The 23,586-nt window shown below is 36.7% G+C and overlaps 2 protein-coding genes across 3 annotated transcripts in view; both read right to left on the reverse strand.

Annotated features, from left to right (window-relative positions):
- LOC142974141 (uncharacterized) overlaps positions 1-2,715 on the reverse strand; it is a 32,082-nt gene extending 29,367 nt beyond the window's left edge. For both annotated transcript variants that reach the window (XM_076116302.1, XM_076116301.1), the window contains exon 1: positions 2,226-2,715. In XM_076116302.1, coding sequence (XP_075972417.1) covers positions 2,226-2,454 — 229 coding nt within the window. In that variant the 5' untranslated portion in view covers positions 2,455-2,715. The remainder of the gene's footprint in view (positions 1-2,225) is intronic.
- A 7,627-nt stretch (positions 2,716-10,342) lies between these two features.
- On the reverse strand, positions 10,343-21,243 carry LOC142974460 (G1/S-specific cyclin-D2-like). The gene is made up of 4 exons (XM_076116790.1): positions 20,788-21,243; positions 19,804-20,019; positions 17,347-17,503; positions 10,343-12,285 (listed from the first exon to the last, which is right to left on the reverse strand). The coding sequence occupies exons 1-4, from the start codon at positions 21,016-21,018 to the stop codon at positions 12,002-12,004; spliced, it is 888 nt and encodes a 295-aa protein (XP_075972905.1). The 5' UTR covers positions 21,019-21,243; the 3' UTR covers positions 10,343-12,001.
- Positions 21,244-23,586: the final 2,343 nt, after the last annotated feature.

Genomic DNA, 23,586 nt, shown 5'->3' on the forward strand with positions numbered 1-23,586 from the left:
GTACTTTTTTTTTGCGAGGAGACCTTTGAAGGGCTGGACCTGCGTGACAAAATAATATGTCACTTTTTACATCGAACGCTATCTTTCTTTTGCTCTCCCTATTAGAGAAGTCACAGGTATAAGATAGTGTAATATATAGGTAATAAGACAAAAAAATAGTCTAATAACCTAGCTAATGTTATTTATTTGGAGGTGGTAAAGCTTCCATTAAAAATTGTTAACGCGAGATTTTTTTTACACATCTATTTTCATGATAATTTTACAATACTATTTTATTCATTTTCATTACTTAAGTATTAGAGGGTATATATAGCTTTTATACTGCTAGAAACTCTTTTTTGTAGATAATTTAGGTTTCTAAAACATTGTACCTAACTAACAATCAATAGCAAAAATTCGTCCACTAATATCTTGTCTGAGTATTTTCTGTAGGAACTAAGATTTCTAGTGGTACGTAGTGTACGATTGTTGCTTTAATATACCATACAATTAACCCTAAATTAAATAATACAATAGTTTATGTTCCACAATTTTACCGATTCTAATATTGTCTTTTTAGCTTAAGACCAGTTGGGCTCGCGTTGCAAATTTTACGAAAATGGATAGTAGTTAAGCCTTATGTTTTGTTATTAAACATTAGTTAAGGTTCCATTAACAAAACATAAGGTTTTCCAATATTTTCTCAATAATTTTACCAGTTACACGCTTAACATACGAACGAACCACGTTCATTTAGTAGCACAATATAAGTAATGTAGTAGTCAGATACTTACATACATATATTTAACGTAACGTATTTTTTAAATTAATGTTGATGGGGAAAAATGCATTTTATTATGGTTTATTAAACATTACTTAACTGTTGCAATTGATTGTTATTAAATTTGTACGCGAATCTCACTTAATCTTATAACTGTTACCTCAGTAACGACTCTTCCAGTAAAAAAAACCTAATGGCCAGTAAGTAACTACAGCTATTCTATTATTCTTAGATAAAATATATAACAAAATACCTTCAGAATGTTTTACGATATAAGAGTGTAAACAAAAATATCCTCTAGTTTGGGAGGTACGTCGGTACTCGTTGAAAACGGACCAGTCATCACTTATGCACCGATCTCGGTAGTAATCTTTGAGACCGATATTTTACTGTACACCTTGTTTACCTACAGTGTTCACTTACTCCTTTTCGAGATGAACAATTTATATATTTCTAAGTACATTTACCGGTAGTTTATCTATTCAATAATGTTTAAGTCCATATAAAAATTACAGTTTGAATAGATAAGCTACCATTAAATTTACCTCAGAAACCGGGCTCTTCTCGATAACTTTATTGAAGTAATGGTTTTGACAAACAAATGAGTAATTAATCTTATTAAATTATCAAACTAAGAAAACATGACACCGATATTATATTTAAATCTTGCCAATGACGTGCTGCAAAATTGCATTATTTAACAATAAATAGTGCCTTGTATATTGCGTCTTATTTGCTATCAATCTCGTTGTTTTGCTATAAGAATTTGTAATTCAAGCATAGGGCAGGTGAAAATTAAATACTTTTCAGAAGATTTTGATCATGAAATAAAGTTTAATTAACTGAATTAGGGTTTTTTTTCAACTAAGGCTTATAGGTTTAGGTATACTAGTTCTTGATAATTTTATAAATAATTCTTCTACGATCCGTCGCCGTTATCTGTTTATGATCAAGTACTCATTATCACTAAAATTTAATAGTACGGAACAAATCGTTAAAAAAGGTGTACCAAGGCGTAAGTTTTATTTAGAACATTTCTTAAACAGGTAGAATGTAAAACAATAATAAGAGTCTCGGGTGTAAGGGTCCCTAGACCACTTAAATAAACAATAACTTACATATCAGGCTCAATATTTATGAATATACCGTTCTTAGAAATAAGTATCAACTGAGTAAGGTATAACATTTAATACCAACAGATTTAACAAACAATGCAAACACAATTTGTTTTCAACTTACAACTTGTGTACACGGCATGCGTCTACGTAACCGCTACGCCGTAGCATAACGCTTGCTACGTAAGTTTCATAATTACGAACTAATAGGTTCTACGAAAATACATCTTATCTTTATCTACTGATTTTTACTAAGGGTTTCAACAACATTTAAGAAATCTAAATTGTAATGCAATAAACTGAGGAAAGAGCCGACGGGAAAGTATTTACAATAACAAAATACAACTTACGCTGTAGGTTCATGGATGGTGGAAATATGTGGTGGTTTCTCATGGCAGCGTCTTGTGGGCGCGCACACTGTGGTGGTGGTGGCTGGTAGCGCATTCCCTGGTAGCGGTAGGCCGCCTGAGACATCTGGCCGCACGACGCCAGCTCGCCCCAAGACAGCTCGCCGCCGCCCGAGCCCAGACATCCTCCTTCGAAGCCTCCACCAGCGCCGCTCAGGTACCCGTACTCCATGCTGTCAGCGAACACACCGGCTATGTACTCAGATCACTACCGGACATGTGCTACCACCGAACCCGTAATTAATATTTAGTTTAAAACAACAACAGTGTGGCGATAGCGCCGCGCCGCGCGGGGCGCGTGCGTCTTGTGTCGGAGGGCGCCGCGCGAAGGCTCACAGCCGCATAATTGGATGAGCCGCGACTATATCGAATTATGCCGATTACAGATGGTATCGGATCCCAGCGATAGTTTTTGCCGGCGCGGAGGACCGCGCGCTCGCCCCACTTGAAATCGAATGATAAGCCTAATTCAATAAGGCCGATCCTCGAGGACGGGGCGGGGCGCGCACCCCCGGCGGCAGGCCAATGGTCGCCGCCCGAGCCGCCGCCGCCGCACCCCATTGGTCGCGCGCCACCCCCTCTCCGCGCCGCCACTCGGGGGTGCGTGTCACGACACTTGTCTACTTTTCTTTTCGCCGACAGTTCCTTTGTCATTGAGGAAAATAAAAAAGTTGTAATTAACGATCCAGGTAGGTACCTACTTAACGAATGACTCTAGGTTTTTAGCCGATATCTCTGCGATATAATACCTACTTACCTAATTAATTAAACTTATTACGAGAATAAATAATTGAAATTAGTTTTTATTAAAGTATCTAACAATCGAGTTAATTGAAAATTGCTACTTATAATATAATTAATTAAGCATTCAGATAAATATAAAGTTTAGTGAAGGCGAACTAAAAGTTGTGTGGCAGTAAGTTTTTGATTGTGTTGTATTAAAGGGATGTTAACACTTTTTCTTGTATTCAAGTAAGAAATATTGTTTAGATCATTGTTTTAGAGTGAGCCGTGGTATAACCGGTCAATTTTAATTTATCGGGATACAGTAGCATTGAATTTGCTTCTGAACAGTAAATATTAGTTATTTTTTTAAGTAATAATTAATTAACCGTCCAGTAATCCACGCCGATATTATTTCATTAAAAAAAACTCTAAACCTTTGAAGTATAATATTTATTTGTACTTAAATGTATTTAACGAACTATACCTATCTAATTAAAATACGAGATACTATTCAAATTACCCACCCAAATATAAATGAACATTAAGTTGGAACAATCTGTAAGTGGAGGTTGTAATAAAACGGAATCATTTCATTTAGTTCGGGTTCTCGGGGGATAACTCGATAACTGATAAAAGTACTTTATGAGAGATTCCCGCGGCCTAAGATCCGACCTCCCGCCACGAGACGCGCCGTGCCTTGCTGCGATACCATTGTTCATGTAACTAAATAATTTAACAAATTATCATTTTGGGTTGAAAAAAAGTTTTGTGTAAATAATTAAGGGAATTTTTATGCATTTTTTTTTTGTAAAAGTGCTATTTTATTGTAGCTTCCTTTCTAATATAAGATTTGACTACTGGGTAGCACTGAGCGTTAAGTTCCTGGTTTGATACTCATAGAATGATTGTAAAAAATATTTTAATCTACGCCACAAAAGTTATTTTTTTACTAAAGTTTATTGAGATAAAGACAAAACTTAAAATTCAATGTTGAAAGATTGTAACATTTTCTACTCACTGAGTTTTCCAAAGTTCTTTAGATCTACGAGTAAGCAGTTATTGAGTTATTTTAGATCTAAGAAATGGTAGAAAAGTAAGAAATTAGACATAAGTAGTTATTGTTTATGATTTGACCAATATGAATTGATAATAATCGGTTAAGTAGTAATTTTCAAAAAAATTTGAAGACTTTTTTATTTTATGACAAGTTAACGACACACGGTTAAACTACTGTTTAAAAGTTAATCATTATTTGAGGCTATTCCAATACAATTATTCTGAGATATCTACAAAAAAAACGTAATGATATTCTAACCCAAACTTCAACTAAATATTTAATTATGTTCATTGTACGTAGACAATCGTTACTATAAGGACAAACGAGAAGGACTCAAACGGTTTGGTTGGTAACAAATGACATTTCGACACATACATTGCTCATCATCTTCCTCCAAAAGCTTAAAGATATCCCAATTAAAGTACAATTTTCATCTCGATGGTAGTTCGTAGATATTTGGATTGTCTTAAGCAAAGAAATTTGCTTCCCACTAAAATAACAAATCCGCTTGTTTATTCATAAGCATTAAAAGGCAAAGAATAAAAATCCTTTTTTATTCTATCCCAATTTCATTGCATTTTATTGCGTATTTTTATCGTCTTAGCAAAAACAGCTGGCTGTCATTTTATCTACAAAGCGAGTAATTATCATTTAGTCTCTCTATTGTCTAATAACTAATAGGATATCTATATTGTTTTATAAAACTGTTACTAGTTTAGCATGCCACTCCTTAATTGTCATCATTATACCAATTAAACTTAAAGCTAAAAAACCAAGTATCTTTTTCTCATGCCATAAATTGTCGCAAATAATCTGAGAGTAACGCGAACATGTGAAGCCAGCGGGTGGCAAACTGGCAAGTGCACAGGGGTATTCGGTCCGTGTGAGAATATGACGGGTATAATATACACAATATTGAAATTACAGCGCGAATCCCTCGGGAGCCGGCACGCGTCCGCGCCCGCTCCGCGCGACACTGTACCCACCACTTTATTTATTATTTATATTAATTACACTGTTGCTACAACGTTTTTTGTACTTTTATTTATTACTTTCCCTTTCTGGTTCACTAGGAAAATATAGAGTGATTTGTTCGTGTTGTATGATTTGTGTTTGTGTTATTGACTTGATTCATTATATTATAATGTATGAAACTAACAAAGAGGAAATCTAATGCAGTTCAAGATTTACCTGATTCGTCAAATATTTTTTGTTTAACTACTCGAAAGGACTGAGAACGTTTAATGGTTTTAATAAATCAGATGACTTATCATCAAAACTTTGATCTGTATGACTAATAAAGAAATGGGTCCTGCACATGTGAAGCGTTTTTCAATGCCTTTAGCTAACAAAAGTTTATATCAGGCTCTCATTATAAAATTCTTCGCATTCCATATTATCCTAACATTATTACTATTTTATGATATCGATTAAGCAATCTATCTGTACGCTTTGACAAAGTATTGAAAAGGCCATTGAAGGTGATCAAATCACAAACTCTTAATTTTCCTTCTTTATGCTAGATCTTGAATATAAATCAACTTAACAACTTCCTAAACAATTTTATTCTTAAAAAGATCATAATAAACAAAACAAGATTCGCAAGTTATCATGACAAAAAACCAAAGTGCGTAACATTCGTAACAGGCGGTAATGTAAATAACAGGTTCGCTCCCCGTGTTCTCGTGTCTCGCGGGATGAAAAACAAGTCGTCGTGGTAAAATATGTGATCACTTAGCAACCTGCAATCAAACAACAACTGCCGCTTAGTTTTTCTCATTCTTTGTCGACGAATGTCCTCTCCGTCGCCAACATTTGTATAGCTGCTTATACATTCAGATTCGTACTAGGAAAAGGAAGAAATGTGGCCTATATTTACTACAGTGTCTTTATATTAGTAACTTTAGATAATTGTTTTTTCTTATAAGAATGCAAGTGGTTTAACTGTACATCAACGCAATGTACATCAATAACCATAAAAAATATTCATAATGTTTTGCGTTTAGCTTGTTCGCTAAATAAAATCGATAAAAATTTCAATACCTATAAAATCTTTACTTATTTAAATCATTTATTTTTGTCACATATAAAATAAACCATCAAAAGTGAACTTAGTAACTAGTCAGTACATTTATATGCAATGAATTTAATTAATGTTTTGACTACAATGTACTTTACATATTAACTTACTAGATGCGTACAATACAAACAAACCTATCATTATTAATTATTCAAAGCAACCGTCCAATTCATAATAACATTATTAAATAGCATATTATGCATAATTACAATATCGACCTTGACATAAAATTAGTGCAAAACAAACAGAGACAGTGCAAGCACTCGTATTTGTGATCTGAAGATCACAAGTCGGTGGTATAAAGGCATGAAGGCATCTAATCCGATAATGCGTGGGTTATGGGCGGCGTGCGTACGCCACTCTCCACTTACCCTCGACTAATTCAATTTGAGCCCTCCAAGTCCTCCGAGCCACATGCCGAGCTGCACCGCCACTGTCCCCATACTCATCGTACTATTTTTAATTAACGTTCTCCTTGCCGAAATATGAAATGGAATTTTAGTTGAGTTGCACGACCTTGTGGAGTTTTTTTTTAAGTTCAGTGCCTTCTTTTTTTTTATAAGTGGTATAATGCTGAGTATATTGAGCAAGTAGGTAATTTAATATAATTAAAATATATATAATTTAATTAGATTGATAAATATGGGGTCTTTAAGTTCTATCACAGTTCATACTAATTCGCTCTGTATCAAAAACAGACTACAAAATCTGACCATGTTTAAGTGACATTTTTAAAGTAGAACCTTTTCTATATTTAGCATCCCATATCACCAACGCAACATTCCATAGTTACGACAGATATAATTGAAGACTTAGCGCGAGGCCTTTTGACTCTGCAGTGCAGACGAGGGCAGGCTCCGGGGTGGTGAGGCGCGGCGCGCGGGCGCGGGGGGAGAGCCTCTAGGTGCACCTGAGCCCGTGATTGATGACAGTTCAGCCATCGCCATGATTGCGAGCCGCGACGCCATTAACAAAGATCACGTGTATGTACCAGCTTCGTTTGGCAAATAGTTGCTATCTAATTACTTTGGTAACGTAGTCGTTATCTCGTAAAATGGAACATTAATATGTTGTAACTTTGAGTTATATTCACAGATACAAATCAGGAGACAAAACATTGCTGGATCAGCTGTTTCAAAGTCAAAGCTCGCAGCCAATCTTTTGTTAACGATGCAGAGAGTAATAGAGACACATCGACCGCCATCCACCTTCTCATGTATTTTAAAAGGAAACGCTGCAACAAATAGAACCCGTACATCTTGGTGTAAGTCAGTCTTTATTACTTAAAAATAGCGCAAGAGATAACTAAACCCCAGCACATGCAACGGTTGGTTAATCCGCGTAGGTCTGCTCGTACATAAACGGCTGCGCAAAGATCCCGTCGTTTGTCTAATAAAACAAACCGCGTATTTACTATCTGCACTCCCGATAGCTCTTTATAGTTAGCGTTAGATCAGTGAAGGGGAAGATCGGTCGTCGACGGGACGGAGGCAAGAGGCGAGTCCTGGCGCGCCGCTTGTCAAAGTGGCCGCCGGCGTGTTTGAACAACTAATGAGCGGCTCCCCGGAGACGGTGTGTTTGCTCCGAACGCCCCGAGCGCTCGCCTGGGTTTTTCCTACAAACGCCTGGGTTTGCCGAGGTCCCCGGGTCTCTGTATAACAGTCTATCCCTCACTACGCGCTTGTTTGCTCTCCACTCGGTGTCGTATCGGACTTTCGAGTGTAAATTGGAAATTTGTTAGTAGGTAAAGCTGGCTACACAAGAATCAACATAAATGTTTCACCTGTTTTCAATGTAACACAAAAACCGTTACACAATATTGTTTCCTGGGAAATACAACACTTACAATACGTAGAGCATACCTGTCAAAGAGTAGATAGCTGACAAAGATTGTATTTTTAGCAAAACTACTTTCTATGTCACATTCATAGTTGAAATAAATGATCATCTTTAAACATGAAGATAACGCAAATCATCATCAAAGATAAAATACTTAAATGATGTCACAAAAAAATGTACAGTATGAGCTTCTTCGTGCTTCGGAGGCCTCGGAGGCAGATGTAAGTTTTTATTCCACCTCTAATGTCTATAAAAATCCTGTTTTACCACTTAACATACAAGACAAAAGATAGATATACATTTGATAAAACTCCTTAAACAGCCCCTATTCCTCTATACACGACTCTGTATAGCTAAATTATTTGGGGAAATCCTTAGATCCCATTTGGACCATTAAAACAATAACATTTGCCGGTAGTACACCGGCAAATGTTATTGTTTTAATGGTGCTACATACAACATAGGGCAGAATAAATAACGTTTATGCTTCCAAGAAAGGATTACAATATATGATTAATCATGTTTAGGCGACGAAGTCTAAATTATAAAGCAAAGTGACGAAACAGTCGACTTTCGATAACCGGCTAGCTATTAACAAATGTAGTATGAAAAATTGATCTGCGCCTCTGGCGGACGCCGTACGAACATTTTTGTAGTACATATATTCTGAATGTCAACTCTATACTCAATAATACCCACTGCAGAAAATCGTGCTACTGTTAATATTTAATTACTATTGATATATTCGTGGCACGTTTGCAATAATAATTATGTCGTACCTAAAGAAAAAAGGTTGTCTAATTGATACGCAAATGCTTCCTTTGGCTTTACTAAGATCTGTTCAAAAATCTCTTTTCAAGCAGTTTCATAAGACTAAGAAACTTTACCTTTCACTTAAAAAGTTATTGTAAGAGTTAAGCCCTTAACTCAACATGTCAGACTCTACGAGAAAAGTAAAATGTAGGTTAAGAGCTATAATTCATTTTACTTACAACTTTCTGTAAATCAAAGGTGGTGTAAATATAAGATGGACAAGTGATTTATCTGGTGTTTGATGAGATAGGAACTAAGCTCTTCGTTATATTTTTTCCATATAAGCTCTTAAAAACGCGGCTAAATTTCTATCAGAAATATTCTTAGAGAGTGGTTTTTAATGTAAAGTCCTTTTAATGCAACTAAAGCTTACAAGCTTTTTTTCATTCAAAAGTATTGACTGTTCCGGAAAACTTTGGTTACTATTGTTAAATAAAATACACCACGTAAAATATAATAATATATGACTATTTCGGAATCAAAGTTCTTAACCCTACAGACTGATACAACATTTTCATTCAAATTGTTAGCTACTGCTATCTATGGGCACAAAATGGAACCCTTTGCTATCCTTTGCCACTACAATCGACATTTTAACTCAGGCACAAAGCTCCCCCTATCCTTCGGGAGCTTTCGTAGTTCGCCTACTCACCCATAGAGGGCACTAGTGTACAAAAAAATAAAAATATTCAGAAAACTTTTTAAATAATCTATATTTTTTGTATAGGTAGTATATGTACTGCTTCATAATATCATATAATCTGAAGTTATTTATGTAAATTGTCTGAAAATTATCATAGAGTAACCTCATGGACCCACGTGGCTTTATTTACCGTAAACTTCACATTGGAAGCAACACCATCTGTCGAGACAATCAATGAAGAGTGAACTGTGTTTTTTACACAGCTACCTAAGGTTTTTGTGGGTCTTCGAAGGACAAGGGGCTTGGCCTTTAATGGGCTGCGGACTGTGACTGTACTTTGTAAAGATTTTGGTTATTTGTAACCAATGCGTTTTATTTATGTTGAAAAACAGTACAATGATTTGCTGTCATAGCCTAATGTATATCTTCTTCTTATACGTTTTGTATATGAGTTTACATGGCCATTGCCATTGTGGTCCGGACCACGTGCACGTTTGTTATTTTTTTAGGTAATCTTTGATATGTTGCGATAGCAGATGAAAGCTGAGTTACCAAAAGTTTTAAGTTATAATAGTTTATCGATAACTTGAACTTATCAGCAATTTAGGTAGTCATCATGTTACTGTACTGTCCCTCTAATAGACTTGCCATATTAATGTAATCTCTGAACTAAATCCTGTGATAAAAAGTACTCCATTACTCAGGGCAACTTTCTAACCAACACAAAAATCTTTGAAATTAGTTTCGGAAACAAAAGATAGAAAAGGAAAGGCTAGGATAATGATGATAATACCTTACTAGTACATTATTATTCGGCCATTACAGTAAGATGCCACCGAATTACGGTCTCAATTACCTATCCGTAGATGACAACTTTAGGATCAAAATAAGACACAAACAAATGTTGGTGATTTGCATTTATTTTAAAACTATACATTTATGGTCAACCTATAAAATAGGCCGTACACTTTTATACAATAGCCATAATTAGTACCTAAACATGATCGATCTTTAAAACCAAACCCTAAAATATAAACAAACAATATTTTCCTCGGCGTTTTTTACTATTACAATGTTCAGAACGAAAAATAACATATAATAAGTTTGAGGGATAAATTAGAAGTGTACAACAAATTTTGTTCATGCAGTAAATGCTAGGTACCTAGATGTTCTTCACTAATATTAAAATTAAATGCTCTTGTAACCAAGTATAAACAAAAAGTTATTTCCATAAATAACAATAGTAATAAGTGTACAAATGTTGAATAATCGTAGCCGACGTGGGATAACATCGCTCGCAATCAAAGCCCACCTCCACTTTCAACATTCATAAGCTGTCTAATTTCAATTCAAAGTAATTTTTAAAATTATGTGGTTGCATGAACATTCATATTTTTTAAACTTATGTGAAAGCTCCTTCGGTCGAGACGGAATAAAGAGAGAAACTTGAAAGCTTGCCCATTAATTTATTACAATTAGTATAATTAACATTGCGTAACGTAACGCTCGTCGACTCCGCGCCGCTTTATCACTTACGCCGTTTATGCAAGTTTCTCTCTCCCTCCTACGACGTACGAGTACCTCCTGCCACTCAATAAATACAGTTACATACTAATTACACGCGAGGAAATTTAATTTACTATACATTAACTAACAGTAAAAGCCCTATTGTCTCACTGATGAGTATTTTGTCGCCTTCTGTTGCGTTCGCCAAACGATCTAGCATACTAATAACTTACACGATAATACTTATACCAGCTAATCCTATACATCTAAAACATCAAGTTTGGTCGAAAACAGGAATGTGTAAAACGTTTGACTAGAATTTACTAAAACTTAACATCGACCTAAATAAATATTACATTAATTAACATTTTCACTCATATCGGCAATAGTAAACACACTGTTCCCTCGTCTAAGAGGGTTCATTTCAAATATCCTACAAATGAGATCTTACATTTAGTTTTACAGGTGACACACAAAACTATAAACACAAAATATACATAATATTAAGGTTTGCTCATAAATTTGATTTAGGTAAATTTGGTTCTGGTATCTATTAAATGAGTTTGTTGATAAAAGTAAACAACTGACTTCATTTACCTTCAGTCTTTCGAAACATTTGGAATTAACGGAGATCAAACAGCACAAAATTCGTTCCATATTTTCAGTCGAACAAATACGTACTTATGTTACAAATAACTAACATAATTAATGAATCTATTTTACAATAAATAACATTATTCTACTCTAATGTTAATATTTCACATAAATAATTTGAGATCAATGAACAATAAATTCTCCAACACAACTTTCCATATAATTGTAGCTTTGACATCGTTATTTTGAGTTAAAGGTACATTTTTTTTCTCTCGCTGGGTCTTCTTTTATTCGCGTCCAGGTGCGTGATGTAAAAAATATTCTTATAATACAATCCATACTTTCATAAACACTGAGATCTTTGATTTGGGTTCTTGATTTCTGTGCGTTTTTCTACGTAAGCTTTTTAGGCATAACGTAGCCTTTGGCTGTAGCAGGGTACGTTTTAACATATTTTTTATTCAAAAATGTACGTCCTGTACATCTGTGGGTGTGTTCGGCAGTTGTGTCTGTTCGGGAGTGGTTTGCTTGTAAGGTTGGATGTGCCGGGTCCTGGGTTCTTGTGGTTGTGTCTCTCGCGCCAGCACTCGCTCCACGTGGCGCGCCACTAGCTCGGCTGCAGCCGCCGGAGTTCGTGTCAAGGCACACAACTCATTCACAGACATGCACACACGCAGTCCACGAGCAGCCGCTGTTATACAAGCAGCAGCGATTAAAGACGGTGGAACAAGAAGAAACTCGGTTTCTGTTGACAAACAAAAATATTTATTGTTATTATGCTATAAAGATGTTCGAGTGCAAAATCAACAGAGTCAGTATGTCCTCAGACTATAAACAAGGTTAATTTAAAAAACGGGTTTATTGTTTACATGTTTTTATTGCTGACATTGGTACGCAGCGGTGAGTGCCGTGAGCTCTGAGACGCAGGTAGGAGTGCGCATCTGTTGCGAGATAATTACCGCGGAGTGCAGACAGGTGGCTTGGACACCTTGCATCCTATCTTGCGTCTCTGATCCAGTGTGCATTTTTAACATCATAATATAGCACACGGTATGATCAAGCGTTGATACCCACAAGTAAATAACACAAGGCAAGTAATATTTCTTACTTACAAACGAGTACGGTCGGATGGGAACAGAAATCGTTTCCATGTTCGTCAACAGGGGTCTAAAAAAATTGTGCTACATTTTGCACAATACCAGAAATCCTTTGTTATTATTTGAGAATAAGGAAGGAGAGTCGAACAGCTGCCAGATTTGTGCATTCCGTCCCCGTCTGCATCTTTGTGTGTACCTACTCCGGGACAATAGACGGCGAATAATGGTAATTTACATCTTAAGTCGTCTAGGTAAGGGCGCAGCTGCAATTCGCTACGAAGGAGGGACCCTTTTGTGCGATTTTGATTGTAACTTCGATCACAAGTAAACTAATCAATACGTGTACACACTTTGATTTTGCACAATTGGCCTATATTTATCGTTTCAAATTGAACAATACATAAAATCGCAATATCAGAAGATACGGTCAATTCGTGATAAGTGATGTCGTTATCGTATTGGATATAACTAACGGTGAAGGCATTAGTGCGTCACAAGTCAATAAGATATAGAGTATAAGTCGCTTTGGGTGTACGCCGACGACGTCAGCCGAAGACGGCAGATGTGAGGACACCTGGCGCGACCCTTCCGCTCGCACCTCCGCAACGCGAGCACGCCGCTACCTAGGGTCACTGCCCACCTACTACATGCACCCTTCTTTACTCCGTCGTGCCCTTATACGTGACTATTTCTTAAGAAAAAACAATATCGCTACACGCGAGCGCGTCATAATTTTAATCAGAAAAAGTGCCCACACTTTAATTAATGTATCTAACTAATGTAACTCAAGCTTACTAGCTCGTGTAGCTGTGGGTCAATGAAACCTGTCTCAATAGGGTGAACTTAGGAAACATAAATAAACGTGATGTTCGCCGTAGAAAACATCACACGGCCTTTATTTAATCACAATAATATACCAATTAACTTTAATAAGTATAAAACGCTACCCAGACTAGCAGTTGTTAACGAACGTTGCTATGAACCTGCACCTTATTAAAAATCAAAAACGCTCGCGAGTCCCGTATCAAGTTTGATCTGGTCAGCATGAGCAGCGGTGCGTCACGATCCGTTGCGCGACAGGTTGGCTGTCAGTTGCCGCCGACATCTGCTGACCCGGCGACCCGGGCCACGCGACCGTCGCGCCCAGCTCCTTACACCCCCGCGTCTTACCCTTCTAATTACCACAAGTAATGACACACACCCAACAGACATCGAGAACCGTTAAGTTCCGTTTGAGAAACCTGTCAGTCCCACAGTCCCACCCTAATAGTGAATCCATACCTAACACAAATAGAATGCAAAAACGCAGGGGTAGCAAATCTAATTGTGCATTAAACCGGTTACAGTCATTTTATTGCGAATATTATTCTAATATCTATATAGAAATCAGGTTCAAATACTGATCTATTTTATAATAGAAACGTTTTTGACCTTTATCGCCGTTAATGCAATGAATAGCACGGACTGGATGCGAATATGAATCTAAGAGAAAAAGGAGGTTTCTAAAAATGTAGACGGAGTTTCCGGCTGTACGGGAGGATCGGATATTGAAAACGGAAGCTTAAATCTGGCAAGATAATAGCCTCAGATTATATGGCGACGATATTATGTTAGGCCAAGTATCGGGTTAGATAGGGTGGTATATCGCCAGGTGCGCGTCGAGACGGCCTCTTTGTCGCGAAGCTTTTGTCGAGACTTGGGACAGGGATTCGGGTACGGAACAATGGCCGCGGGACGTCTTCGTGCATTGTCCCCAAGTCAGCTGTCGCGGTCTCTCCCCTGCGTACGCGCCGACTAGTCTCATAAGTCACCGTAACCATGACCCAACTCCTTGAAATTAGTTCTAACTGCACATTTCGCCCTAAAGTGAACTACATACCCTTCAATAATAATACTAGTTCTGCAGGGTAATGTCAACTTACAATATAAACCGCTAGGTACCGAATTACTTATAAAATAGATTAAATTTCAATGCTGGATCTTATTTCAACGATAGTCATAATCACGAGCTGTTAGAAAACCCTAATAAAACAAGATGAAGGAAGTTTAGGGGTCAAGTAATGTTATTAACCCTTTCACACCTCGAGTAATGCACGATCAGTTACCGGCAATTATGCCGCTTCCGGCGACACCGACCGAAACTTTAACGCCCAACTACACGAACATTTTTGTTTACAATATAATACTTGCACTTAATAGTTTTATGTAAATGATAGTTCACCCGTTATTGTATTTGTATGTACGACAAAACAAATTAGATGTTGAGTTGACAAAGATTCATTAGGTAGTTTGAAGTAGTTTCCCAGGTAAGATTATTTACGAACCGTTTATGATTTATTTATTTATTATGTCTCATTAGTTAATTTGTTTTCGACCGTATTAAGCAGTGTAGTTGAATAAAGTCATTATTACCCGCTACGTGCTAATTACTATACCTTTAGTTAGGAAACTAACGTACAAAATAAATCATTAAAATTATTGTTACCTCATGACATTATGAAAAACTTAACTGGACAAACATTGATAAGGTAATGAGTAACTGAGTACAGTCAACAACAAGAATCTATACTAATATTATAAAGCTGAAGAGTTTGTTTGTTTGATTGATTGTTTGTTTGTTTGTTTGAACGCGCTAATCTCAAGAACTACGGGTCCGATTTGAAAAATTCTTTCAGTGTTAGATAGTCCATTTATCGAGAAAGGTTATAGGCTATATATCATCACGCTACTACCAATAGGAGCAGAGTACGGGTGAAAAATGTTACAAAAACGGGGACAATTTTGACCCATTCTCTCTTATGTGACGCAAGCGAAGTAGCGCGGGTCAGCTAGTAAGTAATATAAGTACTTATACACTACACTGTCATATTTTTAATCCTACTTTTTCGTATGACAATATAAATTTAATAATTGTTATTTATACGTAGCATTATTTTTATATTAAAATACAGAAGTAATTTCACTATTATCATTGATAGAAGCTGGTACTGAAAATGTAACAGCGTATATTTATTTTTAACGCTATTAAACCTAGCGTTTTATTATTGAAATCTTTAACTAACAGATGCATGATGAACATTTTAAAATTGAAAGTGTATGGACCAGTGGTGACAGAGGGGATGACCGGTGGCTATAAATAATTCTTATCGGGTTTCGATACATTATAGGGGCGTCCACGGGGTGAAATATCAGGAGATTCCTTTACATCTATACTAATATTATAAAGCTGAAGAGTTGTTTGTTTGTTTGAACGCGCTAATCTCAGGAACTACTGGTCCGATTTGAAAAATTCAGTGTTAGATAGTCTATTTATCGAGGAAGGTTATAGACTATATATCATCACGCTACTCTACCTATAGGAGCAGAGTACCAGTGAAAAATCGAGGAAAATTTTGACCCATTCTCTCTTATGTGACGCAAGCGAAGTTGCGCGGGTCAGCTAGTATTCTATAATCTTTCATTTGAAAATAATACAACTAGCCGACTAACGGAACTTTCTTGTTACTGCTTTTTAATAGACACATCCGATTTTTGTGTTGATTAACTAAACAATACAATTAACGAGTCCTAATCATTTGTTTTAGATAAAAATATTTTGTATACTTTCAAGTGAAGGAAATTGTACAAGCGCGATGTACAAGTGTTAGTAAGTAACTCCAAAATCAATAATATTTGAACATAATTGACCGAACTTTAAAAATCGTTAGAACATATAACCGGCAGCTGAAAGTTTCCGCCGGTACATTTACATTAAAAATATCATAAAAGTAAAATATAACGTTCAACAAAGGTCACAGGTAACAGACTAGCACGGTACGAATAAATAATTTCCACGAGTTTTTATTGTGCTCAATGATCGGAAAAGCGCAACCCTTACAGGAAAGTAATGTCAAGGGGTTACTGCTGGTCATTCGCGCTAGCACATGAACAACCTATTACGTTTATTAACTGACATAAAGCTAAGGTTTTTAATTATCACGTAACGGATTTTTAAAACATAGGTAGCCACCTAGCTACTTGTTAAAGTAAATAATGATAGTGGTAAAACACAATAGTAATGCTAATTTTATACATTTTACTATTCAAAGTACCATCATAATTAGTTACTAAAGGGCAATTTTAAGTTTAACGACTTAAAAGTCAATAAAATGTACCTATAGTTAAAGTAATGCGCTTGAATATTAATTGTTAGCCACGTGTGCGCATTACCGTTTTTCATTTTACAAAAGATTTCTTTACACGCAAACAGGTTCTACGTTCGAAATGTACTTAAAATTTTATGGCATAATTTGAAATTTAAAAATGTAAGTGAGGTCACCGGAGTGTATTTACAATGGGAGTGCTGGAGGGTCAGCGGCTGAGGGGTGCGCGAGCGCAAGGTGTGCGCGTTATCACTGCGCAAACGGCATGTGCGCGTTCCGATACACGCGTCCACTGCCCTACACCACGCACCCCTCGTGCGCCTGTATCGTTATGTTGTCCACCGCACACACTACAATCACATTTCTAAACAAAAGGATCCTCCCATCATTATTTTACCATAAAACCAAACAAATTAGTGAAAATAATTGACAGCGCTCCGCTTTTATCGATTAATGTTAATGATTACGGTGTGGTAGGAAATCGGACCCGCATGTTACATAAGCTTTAAAGAGAATTTATAGTGGCTGAAATACGTAATGGAAAAAAATAATAAAAGTGTTACCTACCGGTATAGCATACTGAAGTAAGTGTGAGCGCATGGGTCCTGACCAGAGGGTTGGTGCGACCCCACGGTACTCGCGCTAAGAAAGGCTCCACGAAGTCAAACGCCGTTGCAATAGATAACTGCCAGTTCAATCGTTGAAGGAGCATCACTTCCCATTGCTATAACAAAAAAAATGCGATATAAACGTAAGTCGTTTCGCCTTTGAATTTAATTATATCCAAAGGGCACGACCCCATGTGAATAACCGTATATTTTCTTCATTTAACAAATTCTTGTTGTATTTATCATGAAAGGGATGTGCGACCTATTCTTAACAGTTCGTACGTAACCGTCATACTTGATGAGTTAGGCGGAAACCGCAAAAAGTAGCGAATCACGTTACAATTACTTTAGAAATGTCATAAGAAAACAGGGACAAAAGGACCCTCACCTAGCAATATTCTCTCACAGCACGTGAAACGTAAATTGTCTATAAGAACACTCGTTTATAATTTGTAACGTGGTCCGTAACATAACAAAAAGCCATATAAAAGATAAAGATAAAAATAAACACCATCATCTACGCGTGGCTCCACAGTCTACGTCGAAGCTAACATTGCTTTTAAGTTCGTTAAACCTTAATAATACTCTACAGATAAATAATTAGACCTTATCTATCTGCGTTCAAGACATAATGGCGGCAACGTCATACAAATAAACGTTACGGAAGAAAGAAAAGACATTGTTTTTATATTCGTTATTGAAACTAAAACAGTTCATGACTTTACAAATTAGATGAAAACTATTCAAAATGGTCTTTACCTATGCATGCAGAATGCAGACAAAATAATAATTAAATGCATACCTACAGAATTCAAGTAGTTCCGTGAGAAATTAATGGATTATATTTAAATAATTGCCCTTAAGTATGGGAAAGTTCGTGGAGGTTCGAAGCCCGTACCATATGACGGCATTAAGTATGCGCGATGAACTCATATCGCGATCGTCGCACGAATTTAATTGCAAGAAAATACGAACATTCGACGGTGTCATACGGTCTAAAGTGAAGGCAGACTTTCTCACGGTACCGTTTTATATGGAGTATGCATATAAATAGACATTAGTGAGATACATCATTTATAAGGTTTTTAATTTTTCAGCACACCCAGAGATAATTTACAAGTAACGTCGTATCGTCCTTTCTACATGTAACTAGTTCTGTACCTACTCAGGTATAGAGATAAACATTATATACAATATTTTTTTTTTAGTATAAAATAGACAAAACGTGTTATAATTACTGCTCGAGGCGTGAGAGAAAGGTGACAAAGTCAAAATTGATTACAAAGGGCGGCCAGCAACGAATCGCACCTGTCTGTACGAGTGTGAACAATTATGACAATTTTGTCATTACGGCCCTTTACGACCGCACTGTGGGAAACCTTCCTTACTAGGTATATTTTGAGTGAGTATTTTTAGTGCCGGTTCAATGTTTGAACACATATTAAATACTTTGAACAGCAACTATCAAATGTATCGGGTGCAACAACCTCATCTCATTAAAAGACATAAAATGAGGACTACTTAAATTAGAACTAATTTAACCCTGGCACTGTACCGTATCTTGTAGCCCACATTTCCGACGGAAGCAAGTGAGTAACATTTCGGTGCCTTACTTCGTCACAGGCTGTAGGCTGCACAAGAAGGGTGACAAAGTCTTACAAGCCCTCTTCGATGTCTCAAGGAAGGAGTAATTGCCGGAAACTCACTATATCACGAGGAAACGTCGCGTCGGGGTGGAGGAGTGACATTTGACTCGACTAATCGAGTTCATTCACAGTACAATCAAAGCAACGATTAGGTTGTGGCCACCACAGGATATGCTACCGGACGTAAGACGGCAATAGAGCCACTTGACTTTTTTGTGAGGATGTAAACATGGAAATAACTTTATCTATCTATCACTTTTATAATTGTTGTTTATAAGTTTCCGTTTTATATATTTAATACCAAGACTATCTGTCTTTCTCTACCTGTTTTCATCTACCTGTAATTTCTAAAACAAGCTCTCTTCCGAAGTGTTAAGATCATATTCTATTTTGAAGGGATATCGAAACCTTACGCACGCACTGAAGCCCGACGTATGAGGTTTCATTGCTACATGATGAATACGTGAGAAACTAATGACCACGAATAACATTAAGTAGTGTGGTTTGAGACCACGTGGTGATGGAATGCGAGCGATGTTTGGACATTAAAATGACCGCGTGTTTCTTTTTTTTGCAAGCTGACGAATATTATTTTATACCTAGCATTCTTTGTGTGTTCTTTTTAAAAAATTGCAATATCATTTACATAATGGGTGTCACTCTGTGTGACCACTTTTGGTGTTGTAAATGTATACTTAGAATCAAATTGATGTAAACAAATAGGAAAAAGTTTTCTAAAATAGTGACAATAGTAGGATGTAGATACTTACTCTAACTTCATGTGGGAACACGGAATTATCTGTGTAAGCGCACAGCAGATCTACAGACAACGGGTGGCATTGGCGGAACTTGGAGGCGAGAAGCATGGAGGTGACGGCAAGGAGCTGCAGCTGCTGGCGCGAGATCGCGCGGTGAGCAAGGAACCGGTCCATGTAACTCACGGCCAAGGGAAACACCTGCTCCTCACACTGTTGCTCCTCGCATACCTGTGATACAACCACTCAATGATTACATCAAACAAAGTAGGTACAGTCGAGCTACCAACAACTTATTTTATACAGCCTTAATTCAACAAAATGGGACTGGGACTTTCACTCATAATATCCAAAGAGTAATTTCTCGGGGTATGCCTCACTCGACGATAGATTAAGCTCTCACAGTTACGTCATGGAGTGATGGGACGGGGTCATTGTCATTGGTGCGTAAATTAGTGGCCCTCAGAGTCGCTTCTTTGACTGGAATATTTTACTTGTCTCTCCTCAAAGGGAGATTTTGTAAATTATGTTTTAGACCTCAAGGAAAGTTAGATTTATTATTTTGAGTACGATAAATATTATATGCACACGTCGCATTGTTAGATAAGAACTATGTTTACTTTGATTGTAAAGCTCTAATTAGACCTCCATCATAAATTTATGTTGATCTTGAGGGTAGATGCAAAAAAGGAAATGCTTCATGTGAAATACATTTCATGATTACTATGACTTTTAGTTACTGTCTACCCTTATTTTTCTACACTTAGTCATAGGAGAAAATTAATTTAATCAAGAACGTAAGTACCACATAAGTTCACGTGGTGCGCAACGTAAATAAACTCAAGAAATAAGGTCATTCACTCTAATCAGCTGTTAGCGGTCAACTCGCGCATTTCACACTACGCTTTTATCGCCAATCTTATATCAATGTTAATATTTGCTATACTTATAAGGTAAACAATATTAAACAGTAAAGTTATTTATCTAAATGGTTCTCACCTCTAACATCCAGGTCGTCACCACTTTCCGCATAAAAGGCTGTATGTCAATTTGTACGTTTTGAAAGTAGTCCGTATGAAGAGCGTGTGATCTCTCCAGAGCCAGCAGGTTCATGATAAGCCGAGGGTCGCGGTCTAGGGCCCGGTCTGGACCTGCGACACACATGTCGACTGTCTTTCCACTGCCACTGTTGCCAGAATTCTGCATGTTCTCTTCACAGGACAAATCCATTATAAGCACAAACAGCACTTGATTCTTCACAAATTGATCGTAATGAAAGTTCAATAACTTGTAAGAAATTAAGAATATATTTTAAGTCCACAGATAAAAGTTTGTTTACAAAGTGTATTCGTAACCCGGTGGGATATGCGCACGCGCACCGCAACACACAGCCGCTCGAGTGGCGACCTATGGACAGAGTAAATAGGGCTGTATCGGAACGCGACTTCACTCCGCACCTCACCCCACTTACAATCTCCCTATTGTGGCCCTTGGTCCTTGAGCGGGTCTAGCTTGTATTCATAGTATTGAATTAAATGAAAAAAAAACTTGCTTAAGTTTAAAGAAATGTATAATCATTTGACAGAATATTACTATCATTTTATTAAAAGCCTTTAGTTTGAATATTGACGATAAACACCTATCAGATGGTTATGATACAGTTAAATAGATTTGGAACTCTTTAAATGAGTAGAAGCATTAAAAAAGTGATATTACTCTAAGATCTGGGAAATATTTAGTACCTTAAAGGTACCCTTGCAGAGCCTGTGTCGTCAAAAGAAAATAAGAAAACACCGACCAATTTTTCACACCTATAACACAGGCCACGTGTACAACCTCTTTTCAATGAAATGGGATGATTTGTTTACCTGCGTCACAGATCTTTTTCGCATTCGCCGCATTTCGTCGGGTTTCGATGAAGCCCTATGTGACGATAGTGAGGCATCAGGAAAAAACTCGTTGATTGATAAAAAAGCTGTCAAACATAAACCTGAATATATATTCTATTAGGTCTATCTATCCTAGAACGATTTATACCTTACTCATACTCATACCTTATCAAAGCAAGCAATGCCATATTATTTTTATTGGTCTTCTTTCCTTATAACTACTATCTTTTCAATACTTTTTCCAGCATTCAATAGATTGCGATACTTACTAAATATTAAAAAAAAATATATTAAAACCTTAATATTTCTGCAACTCATACAAGCCAGCTTTAAGACTAAGCTACTGTAACTAGCGACTGCATTAGACCAACGTTGTAAGGAAGTACCTATCTGCAGTTTTCAGTATTTTTAAGACATTTTCTTATGACTAACTGTACCTAATTATGAGACTGCTGGTCACAAGGTCTCGGGTACGATTCGTGAGTCGTAACTGACACTTTTCAATTTCAGTCGGAATATTCTCAATAGCTAGGACAGTGGTAGTAGCTCGAAATTTGGCATTGTCGCGGCACAACGCAATAAGCTCGCACCCTGTAACTAACAAAACGAGAATGTTAAGTTTCGGTATCTTCAGCATCACGTACATGATATTACAAGAAATTGTAGTAATAATTCGGATAGTCCTTGTCATTGCTTGATCATAGATTTGGAACTTAGAAGGGACACGAAACCCAAGACACTTAGGACTACGAAGACTTCATAATTTTTGAACTTTCGTGTGGTATGTTTATTGCATACACGGCAACTAACGAGGATATGCATTTTGCATGTGAAAGCGTTAATAAAACATTTCAGCGCAGGAAAACCGTAAACACAAGCTGACCGGCTCAGCGATGAAGATCTTTGTTCAGGGCAGTGTTATTTAACTTTCAAGTAAACTAATCAAGGCTAGTAATAGTAATAACAGTACAAATAACAGAATCCTTACAAATGGCTACTTTATCTAAATCTACTAACCAAACTTAAATTCTGCTTGATATTAGTGGAACATTTAGTGAACAGACCAGATGTTCAGATGTTTACAGGCTTCCCCACACACAAAAAATGACATAGATTTACAGGACTTACATTATACAAGACCGGTTTTGAGTAACAAGTTATCGGTGGCACGAGGGGCTAACAATATTATAATGTTTGATATGCTAACCATGTAGTTACTAGGCAGATTAATGAATTATTAAAATCAAACACGCTTGTGGATTTTACAGCGGCATATTTATTTTTATGTTGTTAATATCTTGATCGAACATTTTGTTTCAAAAGAATGGGTATGGCAATCTGAAGAAATTTTAAACACGTGTACAGTTCTATTAAAGTACATATCTAAGGTAATTTCGAATATTTATGATAAGTTCTATTTCTGATAGCAATAATATCGCACAAAACCTAAAGCCTTAAGATCCTTGGTTTCTCCCAATTAGCTTTAACTCTTAACTTTTTTCATTATGCTCATAAGTACCCTTTTTTGTAGTTTCATTTTGTAGCTTGTCCTTTTAGTGGAACGCTCAGACCTAGGAGGCTGGCTAGCCATATCTACTGTTTTATAATATTAATATTAATGCCTAAAAAATTGCACGTTTAAATATATTATGTATCTCGGTATTGTCATATCGGCTGTGTAAAAGTGGACGTTGTTCCTATAATTCTAACATTTTCTTCACTGGAAAAACAATATCGCTTTCAGGTTTAGTTGCAGCTTGACGAGGAGAAAAAATAATAAAAACATTGGGGTCTGTCCAGTTTTATTATTTAATCGGCACCGAAATAAATAGTTACCTCCTGTGAATTATAACAATAACATTACAATGCAGTATAAAAGAGGTAAAGTGAGGTGTACATTCGGAGGGCG

The sequence above is a fragment of the Anticarsia gemmatalis genome, chromosome 7 (genome assembly GCF_050436995.1).
Source record: "Anticarsia gemmatalis isolate Benzon Research Colony breed Stoneville strain chromosome 7, ilAntGemm2 primary, whole genome shotgun sequence".
NCBI classification, from domain to species: domain Eukaryota; kingdom Metazoa; phylum Arthropoda; class Insecta; order Lepidoptera; family Erebidae; genus Anticarsia; species Anticarsia gemmatalis.